A 25,344-nucleotide genomic window follows, 5' to 3' on the forward strand; every position below is an offset into this window, starting at 1 on the left:
GATGCCCGACTATCAAAAAATGTCGTTCAGTTGTGATTGTTGACTGGATGTTGCCCATGTTAAAATCCGGGGAGGTGTGGTTTTCAGTGTTTTTTGTCAATGACCTGCGGTGCAGAACTTTAATCCTCATTGTCCAGTCTTCTCTCTCTCTCTCTCTCTCTCTCTCTCTCTCTCTCTCTCTCTCTCTCTCTCTCTCTCTCTCTCTCTCTCTCTCTCTCTCTCTCCTCTCTCTCTCTCTCTCTCTCTCTCTCTCTCTCTCTCTCTCTCTCTCTCTCTCTCAGTCTTCATTGAGGATTTAACATTTTAAAAAGGGTTCCGTGCTTGTAAATCTACCTCGGGTTTACGTTCATGAAACATGTTGGTAGAAGCAGTAGCCTATCCTTGCACTTCTTCGTGTTCTGTTTGTTTATAACTTATAGTTTTTGTATAAATACTTATTGCATACAAACCTGTATTACCCTTTACACTTGTAAGTCGCCTTGGATAAGATAAATAATAATAATACTATGGGAAGTTTCTTTAAAATTTGGCAAGTACACACAAATATATAGGGGTCTACTCGTTTGGGATGGTTGCGTAAAAAATATAAACAAGACACTGCCAGTGATCGTTTCATTGTGAAGTATAACCATACATATAATAGTCACAGTATTTTAAAATGTACTTCTTGAAGCATTAAACCTCTTCGTTTCACAACACACGGAGTGAGCAAAGCGAAATTGATTCCAGCCTTATTTTTCACTTGTCACGTGATAGGGGTGTGATTTATTCACGCAAGTCAAGTTCAAGTTCTTGTTTGGTGAACTTTACAGACATCGCCAGGAGTTCAAAGATGAATTTCGGTGTGGTGAAGGGCACTGTACGCTTGTGCATTCTCAAGACAATGTTGTTCCCTCGGTACTGCCTGTCCACGGCGGCAGCCTGCCACTCGCCCGTCCGTGTGCGACTGCTGCCCAGCCCGAAGTGCCTCTTTGACGAGCCGGTACAAGTGAAAGTGGAGGGACTCTCCCCGAACCAGGAGGTCGTTCTGAGAGCGAAGCTGACAGACGAAAAGGGGGAGCTGTTCCAGTCCTCCGCCGCGTACCGGGCAGACGGGATCGGTGAGATTGATTTGTCCCGGTCACCTGCTCTGGGCGGCAGCTTCTCCGGTACCGACCCTATGGGTCTATTCTGGTCATTAAGCTCCAAAAATGCTCACAAAAAACTAGTAAAGCGAGACGTGCGAACCCCTTTCCTCGTCGATATCGAGGTGTACAGCGACGGGGATACGGAGGGGCAGCTGCTCGCCAAGGAGACTAACGAGAGAGGCTTCCTCGCAGAAGGCGTACAGAGACTGCCCGTTAGGGAGGGCAGAGTTCGGGCAACCCTCTTTTTACCGCCCGGTGAGTGGCCTTGCGTTAACACAAGTCCTCCAAATGTCACGCATGAAATTGCTTGTTTAGTGTTTCTGTACAATGTTTTCAGTTGTAGTGTTTCACTACACACAAGATCCCCTTTTTGTTTACATTTTCGTTTTGCTTTTCAGTTCATATAACCGAAAAAATGTACCTGTCACACAGCAGTTTTATTTAGCATACAATGTAATGTCGAATATATATATATATATATATATATATATATATATATATATATATATATATATATATATATATATATAAATTATCAATAACAATGTGGTTTTAATATTATAATGGTAAATATTAATACATCGTTTAATATTAATATTACCAAGGGAAGTAAACTGACTAATTGCAGGGTGACAGTTCCATACACATTGGAGTCCGATTAGAATGAACTCATCTGGGTTTCCCAAACTCTTAACTATTATTATTTTTATTTTTAATCTTTCATTTTTTAAGCTATTAACACACTTGTGACAATTAGTGAGGTTCGGAATTCATTTATTTATTTTATATATGAAACAAAAAGAAAACTGAAAGGCAGTTTCATTGAGGCGGTTGTTTTTGCATTACATACCCCATTGGTGCTTGCAGGCGGTTGTCTTGGCAAGTTGCTATTTCATTGTTTCTCTTGTGGAGCGAGTGAGCGAGCGAGCGATAGAGTGTTCACAAAGCCTGTAGACCCCCACTCTCCCAGGTTGATATACAGTAGTAATATAGGTGCGTGTGTGCCTCTCCTCACACAGGCAGGGGTCCCTTCCCCGGGGTGCTGGACATGTACGGGACAGGGGGCGGTCTGCCCGAGTACAGAGCCAGCCTGCTGGCCAGCCGGGGGTTTGCAGTCCTGGCCCTCGCCTACTACAGCTACCTGGACCTGCCCAAGGACATGAGGGAGCTGGAGCTGGAGTACTTCGAGGAGGCTGTGAGCTTCCTCAGGACACATCCACAGGTGGGGACACACCTGATGGTGTGGTTGAGTGCTGGGAGAAACATTTGACTATTTAACTGTAGACTGCATGAAATGTATTGCTTTATGTACCAGAGTTTATAAATGACTGGATCAAAAACATGGCATGCAAAGGAAACCATGTATAAACTCCAGAGATTAAGCTGATAAAATAATTGCATGTTTTGAACCAGATGGTTAATGGTATCAACACACAGTCAATCACCTGTCCCCAATCCTCACCATACAGTTAGCAATGGTGTATGTACCTTCTGCCCTGGAGTCATTGTATTATATTATATTTCTTATTAGGAGAACAAACTACATCTAGCCCAGAATACCTTTTTTTCACAACAGCAAAGTAGTTCAACATTTAATAATTGTTCAATTAGAGCACTTTCCACAGTCATTGATAGATGAAATGCTAGCCGTATCAGTCCAGAAGTGATAGACAAAGAGAAGGAGAGGCGAGCCCTTTTATTGGACTAACTAAATAATTAATCACACGCTTTCAAGACATCAGAGGTCTCTTCTTCAGGTGAAAGTAGGAAAGAAGAGACCTTTGAGGTCTTAAGCTTGTGATTTAATTTGTTTAGTTAGTCCAATAAAAGGTATCGCATCTTCTTTGTCCAACAGTTAGAGCACAAATTCAGAGTTCACTTATGTGGTGATCAAGTGCAATATAAAGTGCTCTACCTTCAGGCTATAGAGCTGAAACAGTTACTAGACAGTGCTATTTGTGTTCCACCTGATACGAGAATTAAAAGATTTGTGATGTCTTACATTTTGCATACTTCTCAAAAACAGATTGCTGGCATTGATATTTATGTCTTCATCTGTTTGATTCAGCAAAACGATCGCTAACTTTCCATTGCTGGTTCACGTTCCTTTTGTTTTTTGCATTTTTATTTTTCTAATGCAATGTTCAAGTTCTACATCTAAAGCATGCTCGCTACTATCTTCACTACAACAGACACTTTTGTCTGTGTGAGTGGGATTTCAAACTCAAACTCTGAGGAACTCATGACAACATTCCCACAATGACAGAGACTAGCATTTGAACTGTTTGAATCTTAACAAAAGAGTAAAATCCAATTACCAAATTAACTATCAATTGAATCTCCTTATTGAACAAGTATCAATTAGGAAGAAATGCTTTAAGTGACCTAAACACTTATTTAGTGAATTATTTTTAAAGATTCAACACTTACCGTTGTTTATACTGACAGTGCTTGTGGAATGGCATTATGGGGCAAGTGGAAGCCAAGACCCTGCGATCTAGTGACTGGTTCCACGGTATAAAGTACTGCTTTAAAAAGCTTGTTTCTCACAAATGCACTTCACTCTTTCAGTTAATAACACTGCAGGCAAGGCATTTGTGTGCACAGTTTTCTCTATAAGGCCAGACAACATTAGTCTAAATATATATTCTTGTTAAGTTATTCATCTTAATTAGCTATAGGTATTTAGGTCCACTATCCTTAACAACTGAAGACAGGAGTCTAGCAGAACAGAGTTGCAGCCTGGAGCCCGTTCTGGGTCTTTCTTGCTTCTCAGACTGCTGTGTGGAAGTATTGAAGGTAGCACGTTTTAGTGCTTTTACTGTAAACTCTTTTATGAGAAGGGCACTGAATAGTACACTGCTCCCTCTTTATTTCACGATATACAGTGCCTTGCAAAAGTATTCAGACCCTTCCTATGGTGTCCCATTTTGTGAAATTACAAAATGATGCATACACATTTTTTTAAACTAAATATTTTATTCAAAATTTGAATGCTCAAACTGAAGACTTCTAAGGGTAAGATAAGTTACAGTAAATGTCAGCAAAAACTAAAGAGAAAAAACAGAAATATGTTGATTGCACAAGTATTCAGACCCATCAACTCAATATTTGGTGGAAGCACCTTTGGCAGCAATTACAGCCGCAAGTCTTTTTGGGTAAGTCTCTACCAACTTTGCACACCGGCTTGGTGCAATTTTTGCCCATTCTTCTTGGCAGATTTGCTCAAGCTCTCTCAAGTTGCTTGGGGATCGATTATGAACAGCAGTTTTCAAGTCTTTCCACAGATTCTCAATAGGATTCAAGTCAGGACTTTGACTGGGTGACTCAAGGACATTCACTTTCTTATTCTTAAGCCAGTCCAGTGTAGCTTTGGCTTTGTGCTTTGGATCATTGTCCTGCTGAAAAGTGAATTTTCGCCCCAGTTTTAAGTGTTTAGCAGACTGAAACAGGTTTTCCTCTAGTATTTGCCTGTACTTTGCTCCATCCATTTTTCCTTCAATCCTAACAAGCTTCCCAGTCCCTGCTGAGGAGAAGCATCCCCATAGCATGATGTTGCCACCACCATGTTTGACTGTAGGGATGGTGTTGACTGGGAGATGAGCTGTGTTGGGTCTGCGCCAAACGTAACGCTTGGCATTTAGACCAAAATGTTCCAATTTGGTCTCGTCTGACCACAACACCTTTTGCCACATTTTTGCAGGATCACTCGGGTGCTTTGTTGCAAACTCCATGCAGCCTTTGAGATGGCTTATGTTTAGTAATGGCTTCCTTCTGACATACAGGCTACTTTTGTGAAGTGTTCTGGATATTGTTGACTGGTGCACATTTTCTCCCATCTCAGCCATTGAACTCTGTAGCTCTTTCAATGTTGTCGTTGGATATTTTTTTGTACCCTTCTCCTGATCTGTGCTTTTCAATGACTTTATCCCTGACTTGTTTTGAAAGCTCCTTGGTCTTCATGGTTGAGTCTTTGCTTGAAATTCACTACCTGACCAAGGAACCTGACAGAGACAGGTGTTTTTATTCTGAAATCATGAGAACCACTAATATTGCAAACAGAGGCCATTCAAATAATTGTGTGGCTCGTTAAGGTCATTTTGTGCACCTGAATTAATTTAGGTTTGCCACAGCAAAGGGTTTGAATACTTATGCAATCGTGACTTTTCCATTTTTATTTCATATTAATTATCTATTTACTTCTTTCTTGTTGTTTTTTATTTGAATGTGTGGAGTAGGTTGTGTATGTAACACATATTAATTCCTATTTCAAAGTGTCATGACTGCAAGCTTTAAAGCAACAAAATGTGAAAACTGTGAGAGGGTCTGAATACTTTTGCAAGGCACTGTATATTACATTTCCAACACAACCAATTAAGCAAAGTGGCAAATCCAGGCCAATGTTCTGTAATGCGTCGAGGGTTTCATTTCTTGCGGTGTGATTAATGCTCTGTATCATATTCAGGTGAAAGGTCCTGGTATAGGTGTCCTGGCAATCTCTAAAAGTGGGGACCTGGCGCTGTCCATGGCTTCCTTCTTGCCTGGCATCTCTGCCATCGTCAGCATCAACGGCTGCAATGCCAATACGCTGTTTCCCCTGCATTACAAGGGCACCGTCGTCCCTCCCTTGTCATTTAAAACAAGCAGGCTATTCCTCACCAAGTCTGGGATCGCAAACATCAGGGACACCCTCAATAACCCCACCGAGGAGGAGAATCGCCAAAGCTTGATCCCGATCGAGCAAGCGCAGTGCAGATTCCTCTTCGTTGTTGCGGAGGATGACCAGAACTGGAAGAGCCCATTCTACACAGAAGAGGCAGCCAAGAGGCTCCGGGAACACGGGAAGGATAACTGTGAGGTGGTAGTGTACCCTGGAGCAGGGCACTATCTGGAGCCTCCCTACTTCCCTCACTGCCCCTCTTCGCTGCATTTACTGGTTGGTTTTCCGGTGGTCTGGGGAGGGGAACCCAGGAGCCACGGGGAGGCGCAGGTGGACCTGTGGGGCAGGATACAGGCATTTTTTATAAAGCACCTTGATGGAGAGAGCACCTCCAAGGCTAGGCTCTGAAACAGCACCACGGATAACACTGAGGAGCCAATCTGGAAAAAGATTTCAACAGGTGAAGAAGGGCTTTTACCCGAAATGTCCTGAAAATAAGATTGATTAATCTTTTAAACTTTGTGTACATTTTGTAAAATTGCAGTTTTGTATATATATATATATATATATATATATATATATATATATATATATATATATATATATAAGCTCAAAGAGCCAGCTGCCCAACGTTTCGATATGTTGTACATATCTTTCTCAGGGGAGCCACATATATATATATATATATACACACACACATATATATATGTATTTATATACATTGTCACTGTTTATTATACAGCTTTTTTCTTGCATTAGAATTGTAGTGATTCAAAATGGGTTCTTTTTGTAAAAGTTCTGATGCCACCTTTTGAATGTAAACAACAATCTCTTTCTTACTTTCACCTGAAGAGACCTTGAGGTCTTGAAAGCTTGTGATTAATTATTATTTAGTTAGTCCAATAAAAGGTATCACATCTCCTCCTCTTTGTCTATCATCTCTGGATTAATACAGCTGCCATTCCATCTATCAATTAAGAAAACATACAAATTGAAGTGTCCCCTTTGACTTTGGACAAACCTTTTGGATTGGAACTATTCGGTGCTACCCCGACTGCTTCATTCATCCTTTTTGTGAAATCAAATTGTTCTTATTATTACCTTCTCAATGTAACTTTTTGTAACATTAACTGTTTGATTTTCTGTTCACAAAGATTGTTACAAATTGCACTTTGGAGTAAAAATCTTAATAAATATGGCCCATTTCTATTTGTTTATTTACAAGTTTGTTTTACAGAATTATACAGAATTTTCTATTTTCTCTTTATACAGGATATACAGAGAGTTGAACGTGTAAAAAGCTTTTAAGATTATTCCTTTTCATTAGAACAAAAACTACCTGAAAGTTAAAAAAAAAAAGATTTAGTCATAGCCAAAAGCAATACGAAACATCTATAGGAGGCGAGGCATGTATGATAAAAATGTGGTGAAGATTGGTGCAAAATCAACGCATCACAGTCTCCATTTATTGAACGAAGACCCTAAAAACAGCCCTGAGCAAAATGCTAGGGCACTTGTTTGCATGATATTATGTTAAATGGTAAAAACACCCAAACTGTTTCTAAAGCCTTGTTTATTACGCTTTTTAATAAAATGTTTTCTTAAAAGACAAAGAAGTCCTCTATTTGAGCTGGAAGACTTGCAGTGGAATCTGGGCCAAGGTTGATAGAGGGGTTCCATGAATGTGGTTTGGAATCTGTAGATGTGTGTGGCAAAGTGGTAATTAGTAGCAGGTGTATAGCAGGTGCGGTGCGGATGCAGTAATCCCAAGAACAAACAGACAACAAAGTACAGGTGAAATGGTTGGTTTAATGATTATTAATCCAATGGTCTGATGACCAGCCAGCAAATAATAATGAGCTGGCAATACACAACAATGTGTACTGCACAGAAAAGAAAAGGGTTGCAGTCCCGTAAACAATAAGCACAGTAATAACACACACAATTAGACACACACACGATCACAGGTCCAAAGTGAGTGCTCTCAGTGCTTGTGGTGAAGTACAATATAATACATGCTATACTTGTGCACAAGTGCTGATAACAATGTTAATCGTGACTAGTGCAGTGTTGATCCGGTTTTGTGCGGCCCGTGGCGACAGTTCCGGATTCGTGTTTAGCCGTCTAGTGCTATATAACAAAAACACAGTTACTAAACAGATAAAACAGTCACAAACTCTTCTTTTTACTGTGGGAAATCTCCTCAGTCCTTCCAGTTTCCTCGTCTCTCTGAAACCCAAGCGAAGGAAAAGATTTACAATTCTCCGGCCCCTTTTATGCTATCATGCATGACCCCTTGATAAACGATTGCAGCTGACTCTATTGCCTGCAGCTGCTACCTCGTTTACCTTCCAGGTCAATACGTTCCTGCAACGGAGTCTCGCCTTTTTTCAGGCTGACCGACTTCCCGACCCAGGAAATGAACTGTCAGGCCAACCCGTCTAAAGCTTTTCCCTTTCGCTACTTAGCGCCCTCACAGGTCAGGACGGAGATTTACAACCAGAACTCATTATATTTCTGTCACAATGATGATGTCAGTAGAGACTACACAACGTCAGAGTTCCAGCAGGGCAGTCTAGGCACACTCCGATAGTTCAGATAGTTCAGTGCCCTTGGCATTGTGCAAGTGTAACTCAAGCCAGGGCAATCTGAACTACAGGACTTTGCACCCAAGGCCACATGATTTATCCCATCCTTTCCTGCGGATTCCTTTATAAGTAACCCATAACAGCTCAGTCTCCACTCCCTTCAATCTCCCAGTAACAGCGAGTCCCAGACAGAGCCTCTGTGCACAACACATGCTGAGCTGTGTGCCATTGCATCTTTCTGTTCTCTCCAGACAGCCACAGGTGTTTGTTCATGGTATTGGGGTCCAGGGAGAGCTGACAGGAATCTGATTGAAGAGAAGAGGATGATTAGAGAGACAGACCTGTACAACCACTGTATGCACGCAAGACATGTTTGACAGACACTCCCTGCCTGTGAATATCCACATGCAATATATATCCTCTTAATTGAAAAAGATGGATGGACAGGCAGAAAGGTTCCTCTATATATCCCAAGATACCCTCAATAACATATGGTAAAGAATTGCCTTAAGTTTTCTCTCAATTGAATAGGTGCAAATTCTATAAAAATGAAGCTAGAAAGACAGCAGACAGACACGTGTCAATCATGTTTAATAATGTGTGCTGCAGAATGTTCTAACGGAAGCTATCCCATGCATCTATAACTCTGCATGAAAAGGAGCTTCTGCTGAACTTCCCTTCACTCATCTTCCACTAGTGTTGCCTCTTACCAGCCTCAGGAGCCAAGAGTTTAAGCGTTGTGAACAAAGCATGGTCTGTTAAATCTTATCGTCTCTAATGTAGTGAAATTGAATACATTCGTTTTAAGATAAAACATGTTGGTCTAGTTTGGTTCAGCTGTTGTCCACTAAGTGGCAGCACCGGGTTAGGTTGGTTTAGGCAGCCATTATAAATCAGCAAAGAAACAATTATCTGGGATTGATTACAACATCAACACAATCGACTGGTTTTGCCTTACTGAGTAATACATGTGGGTTTGTTTTACTCTGGATCAAAGGTCAAACCTCGATCTGAAACGCAAGCAACTTTAGGTATAAGTGCAAAAATACGAGGTGAAAGAAATACAAGGGGCAGGCACGGCATGCTATTCCTGCCTTTATAATGTCCTTCTTAATAAAACTTACTGCACGGTCTTTTCAACGCGTCTGCAATGTGAAGCTTCTTGCGGCGGTGCGACTGTACTCCACAGCGGGACAGTCAGGGGTGAGCATTCAGGCCGGTCCCCGGACTGCCTTGGCGGACGAGGCTCTGAAGATCCGCGTGTCGGGTTTGAGTCCCTTACAAGAGGTCACTGTGCGGGCCGTGGTCATCAGCGATGACGACTCCATGTTCGACTCCTCCGCCCAGTACCGGGCAGACCGGCAAGGGGAGCTGGACCTAACTAGGGAACCTAGCCTTGGGGGCGCTTTCACGGGCGTAGAAGCAATGGGGTTGCTATGGAGTCTGTTACCTGTCCCGATGGAAGTGCCCTGGCGGCGTCTGTTCAAGAAAGATGTTCTGAAGGGACCGCAGTTCGTGGACCTCTTGGTGCACCGGGACCTGTCGGAGCGTGGCAGGATCCCCGGCCCGGTCCTGGCTAAGACCCGGGTTGAGAGGTGGTTCGCCGGCCAAGGAGTGACGCGGACCCAGCTCAGTGAAGGGCGAGTCCGGGGCAGTTTGTTTCTGCCTGCAGGTTAGGGTACGCCCGTGTGGAAAACGCCAGCTCTGTTTCTGTGTTATTTGGCTTTGGGTTTGTATTGTTTTGTACCCTAATTCAGTGTAGTCGAGGGTGTACGCAGGTAAACGGGGTTTATCTACTTCTAATTTGTACAGCGTTTACCCACTTCTCATAGAAGGGGCAGGTAGGACCTACACCTTTGCTGTGACCAGCGACGTGTCTGGCGTGTTGCTGCGCGCTCACTTCACACGCATAGCACTCATCTAGCCCTGGACCCTGAGAATATATATTTCTCTACCCGTTACTAGTTCAATGTGTGTTACATTTGTGGAATGCAAATAAGAAGCTAACTTCAGCATAGTGTGAGACCTTGTGTTTAAACACGTCATCGTAAAGAAAAGAGAAACACTGTTCTGTACAGTACAATGTGTGTTATTTATGGATTGCTTTCCTTTGCGTGATATCTTATTGATATAGTCTGTATTCTGTAATATAAAAGAATACGAAAGTGTTCATTTTCGACACACATCGCAAGCAGAATAGGCTTATCATATGGCTCCATGTCCCCCGGGACACGGGTTTTTCTTTGTTTTTAATTTCCATACCTTTGCATCCCTTTCACCTGTCTCTTTTCTGTAAGAGAAGCAGGACTACACTTACCAGAATGCATTGCGATGTGCGTTAAAAAGCCTGAACTGTCACAGTAAATGTTGAGCCATATGGTCACCCTGCCCCAGCACTGTACTTTCACTAGCCCTGTTTGTTTTCATCAGTGTATTTGTTATTATGCATGGTGACAGTACTGTGTAACACATTGCTGACCTGGACAGTCTCATGAGAAGTTATAATGAGGTGATTGTTTGCTAAACATTCTGCTTTACCATCAAAAGCTGCAATATGAGGGAAGAAGAGTATATGCGTTCAGAAGCATCAACCAAACTAACTTCAGTATCTTGTAAAAGTGATTTTTCACTGTACTTCAGGGATGGAAATCAGACTCCTATGGCATAGCACTTTCACCCCTTCCAGGTATTACTACAAGCTTGACTAGCCACATGTATAGGGAACAAGCTCAGATGTGTTCTCTTAAATGTATAGTAAAACCTGTGACTATTCTGTCTTATACTGAGTGGGGTTTTCTCCAGATCACTGTGTTTTCTGATTTGTGTAGGAGCTGGCCCCTTCCCTGGTGTGATTGACATGTACGGCGATGAGGGTGGGCTGACGGAGTATCGAGCCAGTCTATTGGCCAGCCGGGGGTTCGCTGCCTTGGCCCTGCCCTACCTGGGAAGAGAGCACCTCCCAGAATCCCTCAGTGACTTAGACTTTGGCTACTTCGAGCAGGCTGCCAGCTTCCTGCTTCACCACCCAAAGGTGTGATTGTGTGTGTGGTACCATGGGAGTTGGACAGGGATGATACCGCGAGTACCGTCGGTGGATTAACCAATCACAGCCAAGTGCTGACAACACGAGCTTGCCAGGAAAAATCATGAATGAAACTGTTGTCTACGGAGGTGTCCAAGCACCCTGAAGGGTTTGATCCCTCCCATATTTCATACAAGGACAGGCAGGTCCGTATTTCATACATCACCCCTGATGAGCATCCTTCCTGCCTTTTTTTATCATTTCTGTAGTTCACTACTATTTTTAAGAATAACTGGCTGTAAAGGGATATATTTTCTCACACTTGCTGTCAGCAGTGTATTGCATGTTTCTTTGCTCAGCTCAGGTCACTCATTTCATGCACCTGCATATAGATGACAGGAAAACAACATAAACCAGTGTTTTTATTTGGTAGATTATAGGGGGGAGGGGCATTACAGCCATGGCCAAATGTTTTGCATCACGTCCTATAGAATTAATAATGTGACGTTGACATATTGAAGTTACACATCGCTTTGACATTTCCAAATCTAACAGTGTGGTACTAACAACTACTGTACAGGGTCGTGCATACCGCTCCTGTGTGCCCGGGTGCAGACTAGCGGTACTACTGTACAGGGTAGTGCATACCGCTCCTGTGTGCCTGGGTGCATACTAGCGGTACTACTGTACAGGGTAGTGCATACCGCTCCTGTGTGCCCGGGTGCATACTAGCGGTGTTACTGTACAGGGTCGTGCATACCGCTCCTGTGTGCCCGGGTGCAGACTAGCGGTGTTACTGTACAGGGTAGTGCATACCGCTCCTGTGTGCCCGGGTGCAGACTAGCGGTGTTACTGTACAGGGTAGTGCATACCGCTCCTGTGTGCCCGGGTGCAGACTAGCGGTACTACTGTACAGGGTAGTGCATACCGCTCCTGTGTGCCCGGGTGCAGACTAGCGGTGTTACTGTACAGGGTCGTGCATACCGCTCCTGTGTGCCCGGGTGCAGACTAGCGGTACTACTGTACAGGGTAGTGCATACCGCTCCTGTGTGCCTGGGTGCAGACTAGCGGTGTTACTGTACAGGGTAGTGCATACCGCTCCTGTGTGCCCGGGTGCAGACTAGTGGTACTACTGTACAGGGTCGTGCATACCGCTCCTGTGTGCCCGGGTGCAGACTAGCGGTGTTACTGTACAGGGTAGTGCATACCGCTCCTGTGTGCCCGGGTGCATACTAGCGGTGTTACTGTACAGGGTAGTGCATACCGCTCCTGTGTGCCCGGGTGCAGACTAGCGGTGTTACTGTACAGGGTAGTGCATACCGCTCCTGTGTGCCCGGGTGCATACTAGCGGTGTTACTGTACAGGGTCGTGCATACCGCTCCTGTGTGCCCGGGTGCAGACTAGCGGTGTTACTGTACAGGGTCGTGCATACCGCTCCTGTGCCCGGGTGCATACTAGCGGTGTTACTGTACAGGGTAGTGCATACCGCTCCTGTGTGCCCGGGTGCAGACTAGCGGTGTTACTGTACAGGGTCGTGCATACCGCTCCTGTGTGCCCGGGTGCAGACTAGTGGTACTACTGTACTTTATTGTTATGGAAACTCCATAGGAAAAATCTACCAGTACCTTTTACTGGTAGATTGTTATACTGTTCTACTGTTTTGTTTCTGTATAAGACACATCTCTTTAAGATATTGGCTTCGTGTTTGGTGCACAGAGTCTATGATTATTTAGAAGTTTGATTGTACAAAAAGCCTTTTGTGGCAATAATTTTACAAAGCTGATGCAATGTCAAAGCCTCATATCTCAGAGTTGATTTGAGTTAGTTACTTGACATTTTCATGGTTATATAAACACAACCTGGATGGATTGTAATGGATAACAACACTTTTTAATCTGAGCATGTCATTTAGTCATTGTGGGGGCAACTATCCAGCCATACCGAGGTCTTCAGCCTCCCTTCTTGTTTTGGCAGGTGAGGAGCTTGGGTCTGGGCGCAGTGGGCACCGGGAAAGGTGCGGAGCTGGCTCTGGCCATGGTCACCTTCCTACCCCAGGTCGTGGCTGCCGTAAGCATCTCTGGTTGCCATGCCAACACTGGCGGGGAGCTGCGGTACAGAGACCGGGTCCTGCCAGGCCTCAGCTACAAAGCCAGTCTGGCGAGGATGCTGGATTCCGGAGTACTGGACCTCTCGGAGACACTGGCCGACCCCTGTGACCCCAGACACAGGGCCAGCCTCATTCCTATCGAGGAGGCGGAGGGGCACTTCCTGTTTGTGGTGGGGGAGGACGACAGGAAGTGGAAGAGTGAGGTGTATGCGGCGGCTGCAGTTCAGAAACTGAGCGAAGGGGGGCGCCACAATTACCGAGTTTTGAGCTACCCTGGAGCAGGGCATCGCATTGACCCACCCTCCTCACCCTTCGCCCAGGCAGTCCTGGACCAGACCCTGGGGGTGCCTGTGATGGAGGGAGGGCAGCCCTCTGCTCATGCCCACGCCCAAGCACATGCCTGGGGGCAGATTCAGGAGTTTCTCCATTCTAACCTGGGGGGCTCCTGTGTTTAAGCAGCACTAATCATTACATTTTGAGAGTGCATATGACATCATCAGTACCTATTGAACTTCAATACAATTAATGCGGAGACCCTGTTAATAAATCCTGTTCAACAGTGGAATATTACGTCATAGAAATCTCCCCTGCTTGGACAAGGTTTACATTTGAGATTGCAGAATCACATGTGTTTTTACAAAAACTATTTTCTTCAGATAATGCTCATCGCACATTTCAGAAATGAAAGGAAAAATCAAGGTTCTGTCTAAACTTTTAGTAATGTAGTGAATGGGCTGCAAGACAACTACATGATATCTTGTTGTTGTTCAGCTATTATGGGTGTAACGATACCCCAATGTCATGATACTGTTCATATCACGATATGCAGATCGCAATACAGCGTGTATCACGACACGTGTGATGGGCCAGATCGACTACTTCTATGGTGCATAATAAGTTCAAATGATCATTTCACGATGGACTAGTTTGTTAAAAAACAAAAAATGTATTATGCCAAATAAATAACAATAAACTCAACATTTTTTAATCAGAAATTGCATGGATTTCACTTTTCTTTCATGAAGATACCAAACGGGTTTTAAAAGCTGCCATTTTTAGTTTTGCAATAAAATGTAATTCTGTGGCCTCTATTTATTGCATTCTCCATATTTTAGCTGTTGTACTAGTTTAAGCAGATAGAAGATTGTAAACAGTCTAGTTTGATTACACCTGCCAAAGGTTAAATAGCATTTTACAGGAAACACTTGCAGAGCTTCTTAAATATTTTACCAAATGTTTGGGGGCTCTACACTTCAAAGCTGATCTGTCTTTCAAACAAAAGAAAAAAATACCGCAGTGGAGCTCACAGATTACTGTTTTACTGATCTTTTGTTTAAAAAATAAATAAATAAAAATAACCTTGAGTCAGAAAGGCCAAGTTCCTGAGTCTAAGAGACATTCAATGAGATTACTAACAGGGCAGGAAATGCCTCTAATGTGTCGGGTACACCCATCTACATTACAAACTAAATGTCAACAGACTGACAGCAATTTTCTTAGTTCAAGTTGAAGGTGTCCATTGGAAACACAAGGTGGCGCACTCACAACTTACTGTGAGGGTCTGGAGGCTGGACCCCAGACCTTCAATGGAGTCTGGATCCTTTTAAAAAATGAGTCACATGAAATCTGGTGTAAAACAAATATGTCCGCTTTATAAATGGAAGACCTTTCGAACTGTTCACAGCAGATTAATCCGAGCACAATCGGAATGCTTGAAAATAATAACTAGAACTGCCAGCCAGTTTTATGGCTTCCAAGCTCAGTACCAGTTGGAAATTTTGGCAAGATGTAGCATTGCAACACAAGTGTCAGCAACAGATCAGTTTTATTATCTCATGATGCTTTATAACTTTAAACACCATAGTAACCATTACCCTATCTACACAGTACTAATTTTACATTTAACCTTAAGGAGAAGTGAAAGCTTACGATCAAGGTCATTTTTGAATAGATCATATATGGGTTCATATCTGTGTTCTATAGTAGCCATTAACCTATATACACTGTAAGGAGTTATAAGCTAGTTTTACATTTTAACTTAAGGAGAGGTCAAAGGTCGCAGGCAAGGCGTTCTGTAAGGAGTTATAAGCTAGTTTTACATTTGACCAAAGATTCTGAAAGGTTTTTAAAGAAATGCGTCAGATGGCCATATTGGTTTACGCACAAACACCAATTGTATTGACACAGGGATGATGCTTGTCAGCTTTGGAGTTAATCAAATAAACCATTTTTCAACTGAAGTGGTTTCAAATGTAAGAAGAAAATGTAGGTCTGAAACAGAAGCAGTTTGATGTTTGGGGTGCGTTTCATTGCATTTGCTAATTTGCTAGCAGCCATTTTGATATAAAAATGTTTTTTGTTTTTTTTTATAAATTTAGTCATCACCAATGATTTTACCCCAGTTTTCGCCCCAATTTGGAATTGCCCAATTTAATTTTTTCTTTTTTTTTTATTAATCCCGGTTCACCGCTGCAACCCCCCAGTGACTCGGGGAACGGTGCCTGACACACGAGTCCTCCAAAACGTGTTCCTGCTAAACCGTCTTTTTTCGCACTACGGATCCACAGCGAAGCCACCAGACCTATAGTGCCGGAAGACAACACAGATCTGAATGGCTCCACTGCAGATCCGCAGGCCTTTCAGCCACAGGAGTCGCTGGTGCGCGGTGAACCGTGGATTGCCCTGCCGACCTAAGCCCTCCCTACCTTGGCGGCGCTCGGCCTATTGTGTGCTGCCCCCGGGAACCCCCTGTCATGGTCTGCAATGACATAGCCTGGATTTGAACCCGCACTCTCCAAGCTATAGGGTGCATCCTGCACTCCATGCGGAGCGCCTTTACTGGATGCACCACTCAGGAGCCCCCATATTAAAATGTATTGCTGCAACTTAAACTTTACAGTTTGAAGCGGGTTTGGTTGTTGATGATGAGCAATGTTTCAGATCAATTGGTTCACCGCTTCCCAAGAAGAAGATTTTGAAAGGTTTTTAAAGAAATGCGTCAGGCTACCATCTTGGCAGCAGTGTGGAGTAGTGGTTAGGGCTCTGGAATCTTGACTGGAGGGTTGTGGGTTCAATCCCCAGTGGGGGACACTGCTGTTGTACCCTTGAGCAAGGTACTTTACCTAGATTGCTCCAGTAAAAAAAAACCAACTGTATAAATGGGTAATTGTATGTAAAAATAATGTGATATCTGTATAATGTGAAATAATGTATAATGTGATATCTTGTAACAATTGTAAGTCGCCCTGGATAAGGGCGTCTGCTAAGAAATAAATAATAATAAAAATAATAATCTTGGCTGACGCAGGAGTACAATGTTTTTTGCATCTGAACTGTAATCTACACAGGATGATACCTGCCAAGCTTCATGTTGATTGGTTACACCATGAGCGAACAGGAGCAGTTTAAGGTTTGGGAGGAAAAACAACAACAATAATAATAATAATAATAATAATAATAATAATAATAATAATAATAATAATCATCTTTACAATAACAACAGGCTTCCCAAGCCAGTTGAAGCCAAATAATTATCCACATGACGTGTGCAGTCATAAACAGGTGTGCTCTCTCTCTCTCTCTCTCTCTCTCTCTCTCTCTCTCTCTCTCTCTCTCTCTCTCACACACACACACTGTATATGGGCGGAGCCAGCACCACATATCACGTGATGTTATTATTATGTGCAGGAACCATTACATTACTATGGTGAAGGCAATTCATACAAATTGACATCAAATCCCAGGTGCACGGGCTTCCTGTAGTTTCACAGAAAGCAGTGCATACCCAGGGACTGTCCAGTATTGGACACATTACCGTATACTGAGGGACAAACACTACATGTAGATATACTTTTTTCATTGTATTCAACCCTTATTTAAATGAAATACTCCCCCATACAAGCACTTGTGATAATAGGGTGTCAAAAACATAGTTTGTGCCTATTAGCTCGATTACACGGTACTGTGTATGATTAAAAAACTACGAGTCCCAGGAGGCTTTAGTTTGCACATGCGCATTTATGCGTCGGAAAAGAAAATCCCACTGTCGCCTTGGAAACAAGGTATTTATTACCATGTCAAAATGCCCAAGAAAAATAGTCATATCTATCTCAGTACTCATGTCAGCAACACTTTCATTTGGAAAATCAGCCTTTACATTTTTTTACGCCCTCACAGCTACAACAAACAATACAATAATAATTAAATCAAGCTGTCCTTTTTTCTGTAATGCGCGCGTACGTGTGAAGCGTGAACGAGCATTAGCAGCGTTCACAAGCCAACGCCTCTAACTGAACCAACCAATCATTATGTAACCTCGGACCCTGCCCTCATCTTCTATTGGCCAATAGCAAATGCGCAGTCACGTTGGACTAGCGCGCATGAACGCGAAACGGCTGTTGCGACGGCGTACGGGGGGCGCGCGCGCGCAGGATGCTGGTTGCGAGGGTAATCGCTGACGTCACCGCGGAGCTGCAGGAGATGCTGATCTGACAGCGAGAAGGAGAAAAGCGACGATTTTTAAAAACCAGCATAAACAACAATAAGCAATTTATTGGAACTTAGACGCTCTGTGGAAAATTGTGATTAAAATTGAAATGATGGGGTTTTCAGACTGTCAGCAGTTGTAAGGAAAAGATCGGAAAGGTTTACCACACCCGACTCCCTCAATACAGAGGGGTAAGACGGAGCAGCGAAGAGGTAGGATAAATTATACTCAGAATAATGTTTGACAACAAATAAAATGGACTCAGATGGAAACCCGTCTGATTTAAATGGGTGTGGATCTGTTTTCAGATCTTCCAAGGTCGTCTGTGAAACACAGAGTACAGAGAGAGCAAAGTGACCGATGTTGCTTTTTAATTGACTACGGTACTGTAAATCTGGCCTCTACAATGACACATACTAGCACAAGGGACAATTAATAATACAGATATTACCCGTGATAGTGGAATTATCACGCACGCGTGCAGAACTGCGTCTCTCGCCAGTACATGCTTAATTAAACAAAAAATCCTACCGGGTTTGGATTGTGCTTTTATTATGGAAGGCAGTGTTTATCTATTTCACAATGGCAACCAATGACAGAGGCAGCGCAGTTAAAAACATAGACAATACCATAGACTCGCGTTGTGCATAGACTGCATGCCCTCGTGTCGCCCGCACCGTAACGTGAACAGATGACGCATACAAAAAATATAATAATAATAATAGTCACGGAATGGAGCTGTGGCATATGCTACAGTCTTTGTTTAAAACGAATGCATATGTCTTCTACATTACCGGTATTTGGTTCATAGTCCGGACTGGGCTGGAAGATTAAAGACTGTCTTGGTGTTCCGCAGTAAGGCGTCAAAAATGACAAAACTATGCCAGATTGCCATATGCCTGATTGTTCTGATAATACACCGAATTCGTGCTAATCTGTCATGATTATATATGATTTGTGTCATTATTTTTGTATATAAACGTTTGGCACGCAAACAGCTGTCCCTTTGTAAATTGGATATATGTGTTTATTTATAAACCTTGCTAAAGGGACTTGTGAAATGGGTGTCGGAGTTCTTTGAAATAATTCTTTTTTTTTATGGGGTTGGTTTTTACTATGGCCTCTTTGCAGCTGGCATGCATTTCCTGTCTTCCCTGCAGATTAAAGCTGCAATCCCACCATCATGTTCAATTTGACACTGAAATAACTCTATGGATTATTTCATGTTCCATAGTTTATCGTACTGTTGTTTTCTGTTTCTTTACATTATTCAGATGTAGTTTGAGCTGGATACCCCACCCCAGTGTGAGCTTCACTGATGCCAGCTGAGGAGCAGTGCTGAAGGCTACACACAGAGGTGTGGCTGGGGCTCCTGGCTGTCTGCTCAGGATTGATTTATAGGAATCGATTGTCAAGATCTTATCCATCACCAGTGCTACTAACCGGTAATTTTACAGAAACAGTTTGCATTGTACCTCAGTAAACGAGCAGTGGATTGAATGGGTTTGTATCTTGGAGCAGTGAATTATATTCTTGTGTTTGAATGGGTTGGATTGCTAGATATACTGTACATTATAAAATTTACATTTTGGTGTGTTTTCATTATCATGGGTACAACAACAGCAAAAAGTACAGACACACAATGCCAATTTCAAACTCTGGATCTAGTGTGTGAACAACTATCCATGAAGAACTTACAGTGCCTGTCTATGAATGACAAGGATCCTTCATCATGTTTAGCTCATGGTTAGTGTGGGTTAGGGTTTGCTCCAGGCTTCCAGGGCCATTTCTTAAATCCCAGGATTGGCTGTAGGTAAAATCCCCTAATTTGAGATTACCGCATCGGGATACTTCCACACAACAGGCTACCTGGTTTTCAAGTTTGTGGCATTTGGTCTTTTTTGCACTGTTAAAATTAATTTTGTCTGCTTGTTATTGACTCCAAACTTAAGTAAATGTGATCCATCTGAACAGATGATGATGTTTCACAGTGCTCTGTATAAATATGAGTGTGTCTATGAGCGCCTGCCTGCCTGCGTGGCCCCCTGGGAGCCCATTCACTTCTGTATATTATGCCTCAGTGGCGCCCAGCTGTTAACCAAGTCAAAAACAAACCCCTGAGGGACAGAAGACAGAGCACCTTAGTTTAACACAATCCGGGGAAAAGCACACACACAGAATCACCAAAATATGAAACCACAAGGTGCTGCCAGAGCACAGATTTGTAATTTCTCTTCTTCGTTTTGTATGGTATTTCGGTAGGGTACAGGGTTAATTAAAAACTTGTGTTTATTTCAGTTAAGTAAAAACTAAGCAGTTTGGATTTGTGAGAACATGAACAATCCATGAACTATGTTTACTGTGATCCAGTATTGATAACAAAATGGTTTCTTACAGTATGTGGTTACATTTGAAAATATTTGAATCGGTCGTACATTATGCAAAATGCTAGTGGACTGCCTGATTCTATCAGCATTGTACTCCATCTATGTTTAGTGTGTCCTGTTTTTCAGTCTGATCACTGCCCCTTTCTAAACTGAAGCACTGGTCAAAAAAGGTGTTCTAGGATTTTGCTTTGCACGCAGTATGTAAAGTAGCTAATTTAGGAAGTTTTCCAGGAATTGAAACTCCTGATTCGAGCCCTGTGCTAAAGGAACTTAGGGTCAAAGGAGCTTGGGGTCAAAACACGAAGAAATATATGTTTTAAACAGGCTCAGTGTTTTAGAGGGATGCAAATCTGAGATTCTTGTTTTGATGCCCCTGCCTTCCACAGAAAATAATGCAGTGAGTATTACACAAATCCACACTAGACCTTCAGGGTAAAATAATGCAGTGTATACAGTGTTACACAAATCCACACTAGACCTTCAGGGTAAAATAATGCAGTGAGTATTACACAAATCCACACTAGACCTTCAGGGTAAAATAATGCAGTGAGTATTGCACAAATCCACACTAGACCTTCAGGGTAAAATAATGCAGTGAGTATTACACAAATCCACACGAGACCTTCAGGGTAAAATAATGCAGTGTATACATGTGGCAATGTGCCCCGTCACTGTGTGCATTTGTATGTTGCGTGCGTGTGTTAATGTTGGTGTATAGTCATTGGTACACAGGATATAAACGGGTCTGTGTTTCACGTGTATTTAAAAAGTGTATATTTGTATTTAGGCATGGGATTGCACATCACGCACGTGCATTTAAAATATAATATGTGAACACGGGGTTTCACGTAATGAATTCACGTGCTGGGATTCAAGTGGATAATTAATTAGTAATTGAATCCCAGCACAAACAGTATAAATAGATGCACGTTTAGTCACTCGTGGTTAGGTGTTCAGAGAGTGGAGAACGGGTGAGAGAGAAGGAGAAATACATTTAAATATCAATTGCTATTACGTGCTGGTAGGACCAGCACAATACTTGTTTATTTAAAACTCACCGTGTTTGTTTGTGTGTCTGTCCGTGCACTGTCTGTTTACTGTATAGTCCGTTTTGTTTGTCTCTTTATTTTGGCGTGAAGTGCCGTGTCCCGTGTTTTTGTCTGTTAAAACCTTTTATTTTCTGTTTATTAAATGCTGAGCGCGATCACGCGCCCAGCTTATACCAAACCACATCTCTCTGTCGCTGGTGTTCCTGTTTCTGGTCTGACGCCACCCACTCCGGCCGTCTTTGTGACAATACAGTATTACACAAATCCACACTAGACCTTCAGGGTAAAATAATGCAGTGTATACAGTATTACACAAATCCACACTAGACCTTCAGGGTAAAATAATGCAGTGTATACAGTATTACACAAATCCACACTAGACCTTCAGGGTAAAATAATGCAGTGAGTATTACACAAATCCACACTAGACCTTCAGGGTAAAATAATGCAGTGAGTATTGCACAAATCCACACTAGACCTTCAGGGTAAAGACATGAATAAAACAATACAGTGTAAAACTTGTAGGATGACTAATTCAACCAAGACAAGAGTTACATGAGATACTGTTAAGATAATGAAGTCCCTATGGAATGCTGTATGCTATTATATAAGACGTGAGCCTCTTATCTCACTGGGAGAAATATTCAAATATTTATATATCAGTTTGTAGAAGTAACACCCTCAAAAAAACAATGCACAGTTCTGCTTTTGAAACCTTTTTCTGTACAATGTATTTTTTTATATTTCAGTATGAAAAATCCATGTCCATCACACATACAGCCTAAATCAATGAGCTTTAAAAAGCGGCTTTTGGGTAATACTAATTCATGAAATGAAGAGTGCATGTGGTTTACATTTTTAATTTGATTCATGTCATGTGTTAACTGAACCAAAATTATAGTTGCTTCGTCTGTGCTTTTTTCTATTGCATGCTTTTTATTTTCATGACTTACTTTTTCAGAGAAAAAATAAATTAGGCAAAAAAGACAACAACAAAATTCAGAAAAAAGAAATGTTTTACTTATCAGAGTGTCTGGTTTTAAAATACTTTTTGTAGGTGTAGAATGTCCTGCTTGTTCTTAACTGGGGCTACTGGGTGACAGTACGTTAATGCAGTTTATAGTGCAAGAATGGGTTTTGTGCCATTTTGTGAAACATACAGTATCTGCTATAAGAGTCTTGTGGTAAAATAAGAGTCTTGTGGTAAAATATCCCAGGTGATAGGAAATGTTTCACCTCTATGTACAGTCCTTACAAAGCTCACACATTTTACTCATCCATTTGTGAGACAGAGAAGGGTCCCTTGCCAGAGGTGTCTGAATCTAGGTCACAATGAGCTGCTTTTGCATTATGAGCCTGACCTCTGATCTCTGACCTCTGACCTCTGACCTCTGAACTCTGATCGAGCCCATTAAAGCTATACTCAGAACCAATTGCCCAAATTTTATTTTCCTTGGAAATGTGTTTCTTATTCCATTGGGGCAGTATTATCACTTTATTAGCTGAGCCAATGCTATAACGTGGTAACAGCTTCATTGGTTTTGATAAGCAGCAGACATTTGTCATGAGATTTTGTTGTGCTAGTCTGTGAGTGAAGGCTATAGTGACAGTGACACCTGGGTGTTATTTATGTCCTCGGCAGTGGATGTCTTAACCATGCAGTTGTCACTCGAATGGCGTAGATAATCTTAGTGACTGCATGAGCTGTTTCCCCCACAGGGAGTGAGCTCTATTGGAGGCAGCTGTGCGTAGAAATGTTATGCTTTTACATAGTATAGCTATACCGTGTACAGCACAAAATGTACCACACACCACAATTGTGATACAACAGTACATTTGTTATCTTTTTTATTTTTATTTTGCATGTCCATTTTTTATTACTTTTTTTTGTTTTCAAAGCACCACATTTAGCTGAATCTGGCAAATATACAGAACATTTAATACACATCCCATAAAACCCCTAAAACAATACCCACCCTTTGTCTACTGTACACAGATCCCACCCATATAGAACAATGTATCCGTGCTTATCTTGATTACTCCTATATGTTTGAAGTTGTGGAATAACGGTTTTAACCCCTCATTATATTCTTTTCTGTTGTTTGAAATGTTAACGTAATGTTATTCCAGAGGCATGAGATTAAAAGATTTGCCATTGGATAACGTGTTCCTGCTCACAGGCAAAAATGATTGTTCTTGTAGTAAAATATTTTTTATCACTGTTGTTCTCTATCATACTATTGAGAGGACTGTCCGTATGCACAGCAGACTTGCATTTTCACACACTGCAGATACAGATCATGGTGCCGTTTCATGTCCCTGATCAGTCTACGTTTGTAATTACAGTTGTGGCAGAGGGATGTATGTTACAGTACTTAGATACTTGTTAGACAAACTGACACTTCAGGGCTTGCAATCCTTGTGTACAGCTGTGCTAGCACTGCTATTTCCTTTGAGATGCCTTTGTGATCAAGTTTCACTGTCAAGGTACAACACTTTACCAACGGAGTTCAGATGGCACCACTGTTTTGCAGATTGATTTGTATTTGCGGACTGTGCTCCTGATACCCTAGAGCTGCTGTGCACAATACCTTAATGATTGGGATGAAATTGCATATGCTGGTATTTTACCGATCGCGCTGTACTACGTATCGACATAATTTAGTTATGTATACCTGCTCAGTTCTGAAGGTTAAACACAATCACTGCTGGTGAGTCTCTGTTGTGACATGAATACCAATGAGGGCTTGTTCTTCTTATCATGTAAAGCTGCACATATGAAGTTTGTAAATGCATTTCTACCGAGAGTCTTTAAGTCTCTTTTAAAAACCTACTGTTTTTTCCAAGCTTGTGGAAAATAGACATTTTATATTTTAATTGTTAGTATTTTTAATTGTTGTAATTAATGTTTGATATTATAGTTATATTTTTGCTTGATTTGTAAAGCGCTTTGGGGTGGCTTGCCATGAAAGGGTTAGGGTTAGGGTTAGAGAGATTGAGAGTCACGGTAGTAAATACTGCCATTAAAATACTGGCTGGAGAAGCTACTGTGATCCCATACAGGACTATTCCAGCTATGCCCTTCTATCTACATTTCTATTTATTTATTTATTTATTTATTTATTTATTTTTAAATTTAGTCGTTGCCAATTATTTTTATTATTTTCTCCCAATTTGGAATGGCCAATTATTTATTACGGTCGGCTCACCGCTACCACCCCTGCGCTGACTCGGGAGGGCGAAGACGAACACACGCTGTCCTCTGAAGCGTGTGCCGTCAAGCCGACCGCTTTTTTTCACACTGCAGACTCACCATGCAGCCACCCAAGAGCTACAGCGTCGGAGGACAACGCAGCTCTCGGGCAGCTACAGGCAAGCCCGCAGACGCCCGGCCAGACTACAGGGGTCGCTGGTGCGCGGTGAGCCGAGGACACCCTGACCGACCAACCCTCCCTCCCCCGGGCGGCACTTGGCCAATTGTGCGCCGCCCCTTGGGAGCTCCCGTCCTCGATCGGCAAAGGAATAGCCTGGATTCGAACTCGCGACTTGCAGGCTATAGAGCGCATCCTGCACTCACGTGGAGTGCCTTTACTGGATGCGCCACTCGAGTGCCCCCCTATCTATGTTTCTGTACAGACCTCCAACACCACATGGAGGTTACTATCTGGTAATAGATTAGATACAATAAGTTATAAAACTGGGGTTCACTCTGCCTCCCCCTTTTGATTTACTTTGTCACTTCCTGTAGTTAAAATAGAGATGTGTAGATCTCATATCTTATGCAGTGTTAGAGATCTAGCAAGCCAATCTGTGTAATATGAGCTTTCCATAAATGTATAAATCCAACAAAGTTTCAAATTTTGTTTGTATAATTTAAATGATTAAGGGATTATCTGAAATGTGTTCCTTATAATAGTA

At 42.3% G+C, this 25,344-nt stretch overlaps 3 protein-coding genes across 6 annotated transcripts in view; all 3 read left to right on the top strand.

Annotated features, from left to right (window-relative positions):
• The first annotated feature begins 773 nt into the window (after positions 1-773).
• On the top strand, positions 774-6,996 carry LOC117422386 (acyl-coenzyme A thioesterase 1-like). Its single transcript, XM_034037368.3, has 3 exons — positions 774-1,382; positions 2,147-2,349; positions 5,593-6,996. Exons 1-3 carry the CDS (start codon positions 833-835, stop codon positions 6,193-6,195), a joined length of 1,356 nt encoding a protein of 451 aa, XP_033893259.3. The 5' UTR covers positions 774-832; the 3' UTR covers positions 6,196-6,996.
• Positions 6,997-9,274: 2,278 nt separating this feature from the next.
• LOC117422385 (acyl-coenzyme A thioesterase 1-like) lies at positions 9,275-14,499 on the top strand. The gene is made up of 3 exons (XM_034037367.3): positions 9,275-10,047; positions 11,204-11,406; positions 13,372-14,499. Exons 1-3 carry the CDS (start codon positions 9,477-9,479, stop codon positions 13,957-13,959), a joined length of 1,362 nt encoding a protein of 453 aa, XP_033893258.2. The 5' UTR covers positions 9,275-9,476; the 3' UTR covers positions 13,960-14,499.
• Positions 14,500-17,870: 3,371 nt separating this feature from the next.
• Positions 17,871-25,344, top strand: part of LOC117422380 (tau-tubulin kinase 2-like) — a 73,326-nt gene continuing 65,852 nt past the window's right edge. For 2 of the 4 annotated variants that reach the window (XM_034927740.2, XM_058987242.1), the window contains exon 1: positions 17,871-18,202. The gene's annotated coding sequence lies outside the window, so the exon portion shown is untranslated. Of the gene's footprint in view, positions 18,203-19,264; positions 19,436-25,344 lie in introns of all 4 variants that reach the window. The other 2 variants (XM_034927739.2, XM_058987241.1) reach the window with 2 other exon arrangements.

Source organism: Acipenser ruthenus, chromosome 15 (assembly GCF_902713425.1).
Source record: "Acipenser ruthenus chromosome 15, fAciRut3.2 maternal haplotype, whole genome shotgun sequence".
NCBI lineage: Eukaryota > Metazoa > Chordata > Actinopteri > Acipenseriformes > Acipenseridae > Acipenser > Acipenser ruthenus.

What these genes read in the sequence shown, in the direction of transcription:
- LOC117422386 (XM_034037368.3), top strand. Translation starts at nt 833, where the DNA reads ATGAATTTCGGTGTGGTGAAGGGCACTGTACGCTTGTGCATTCTCAAG. An exon ending in AACCCTCTTTTTACCGCCCG is followed by an intron (nt 1,383 to 2,146) that starts GTGAGTGGCCTT and finishes CTCCTCACACAG; the next exon opens with GCAGGGGTCCCTTCCCCGGG. An exon ending in TCCTCAGGACACATCCACAG is followed by an intron (nt 2,350 to 5,592) that starts GTGGGGACACAC and finishes TATCATATTCAG; the next exon opens with GTGAAAGGTCCTGGTATAGG.
- LOC117422385 (XM_034037367.3), top strand. Translation starts at nt 9,477, where the DNA reads ATGTCCTTCTTAATAAAACTTACTGCACGGTCTTTTCAACGCGTCTGC. An exon ending in CAGTTTGTTTCTGCCTGCAG is followed by an intron (nt 10,048 to 11,203) that starts GTTAGGGTACGC and finishes TGATTTGTGTAG; the next exon opens with GAGCTGGCCCCTTCCCTGGT. An exon ending in TCCTGCTTCACCACCCAAAG is followed by an intron (nt 11,407 to 13,371) that starts GTGTGATTGTGT and finishes TTGTTTTGGCAG; the next exon opens with GTGAGGAGCTTGGGTCTGGG.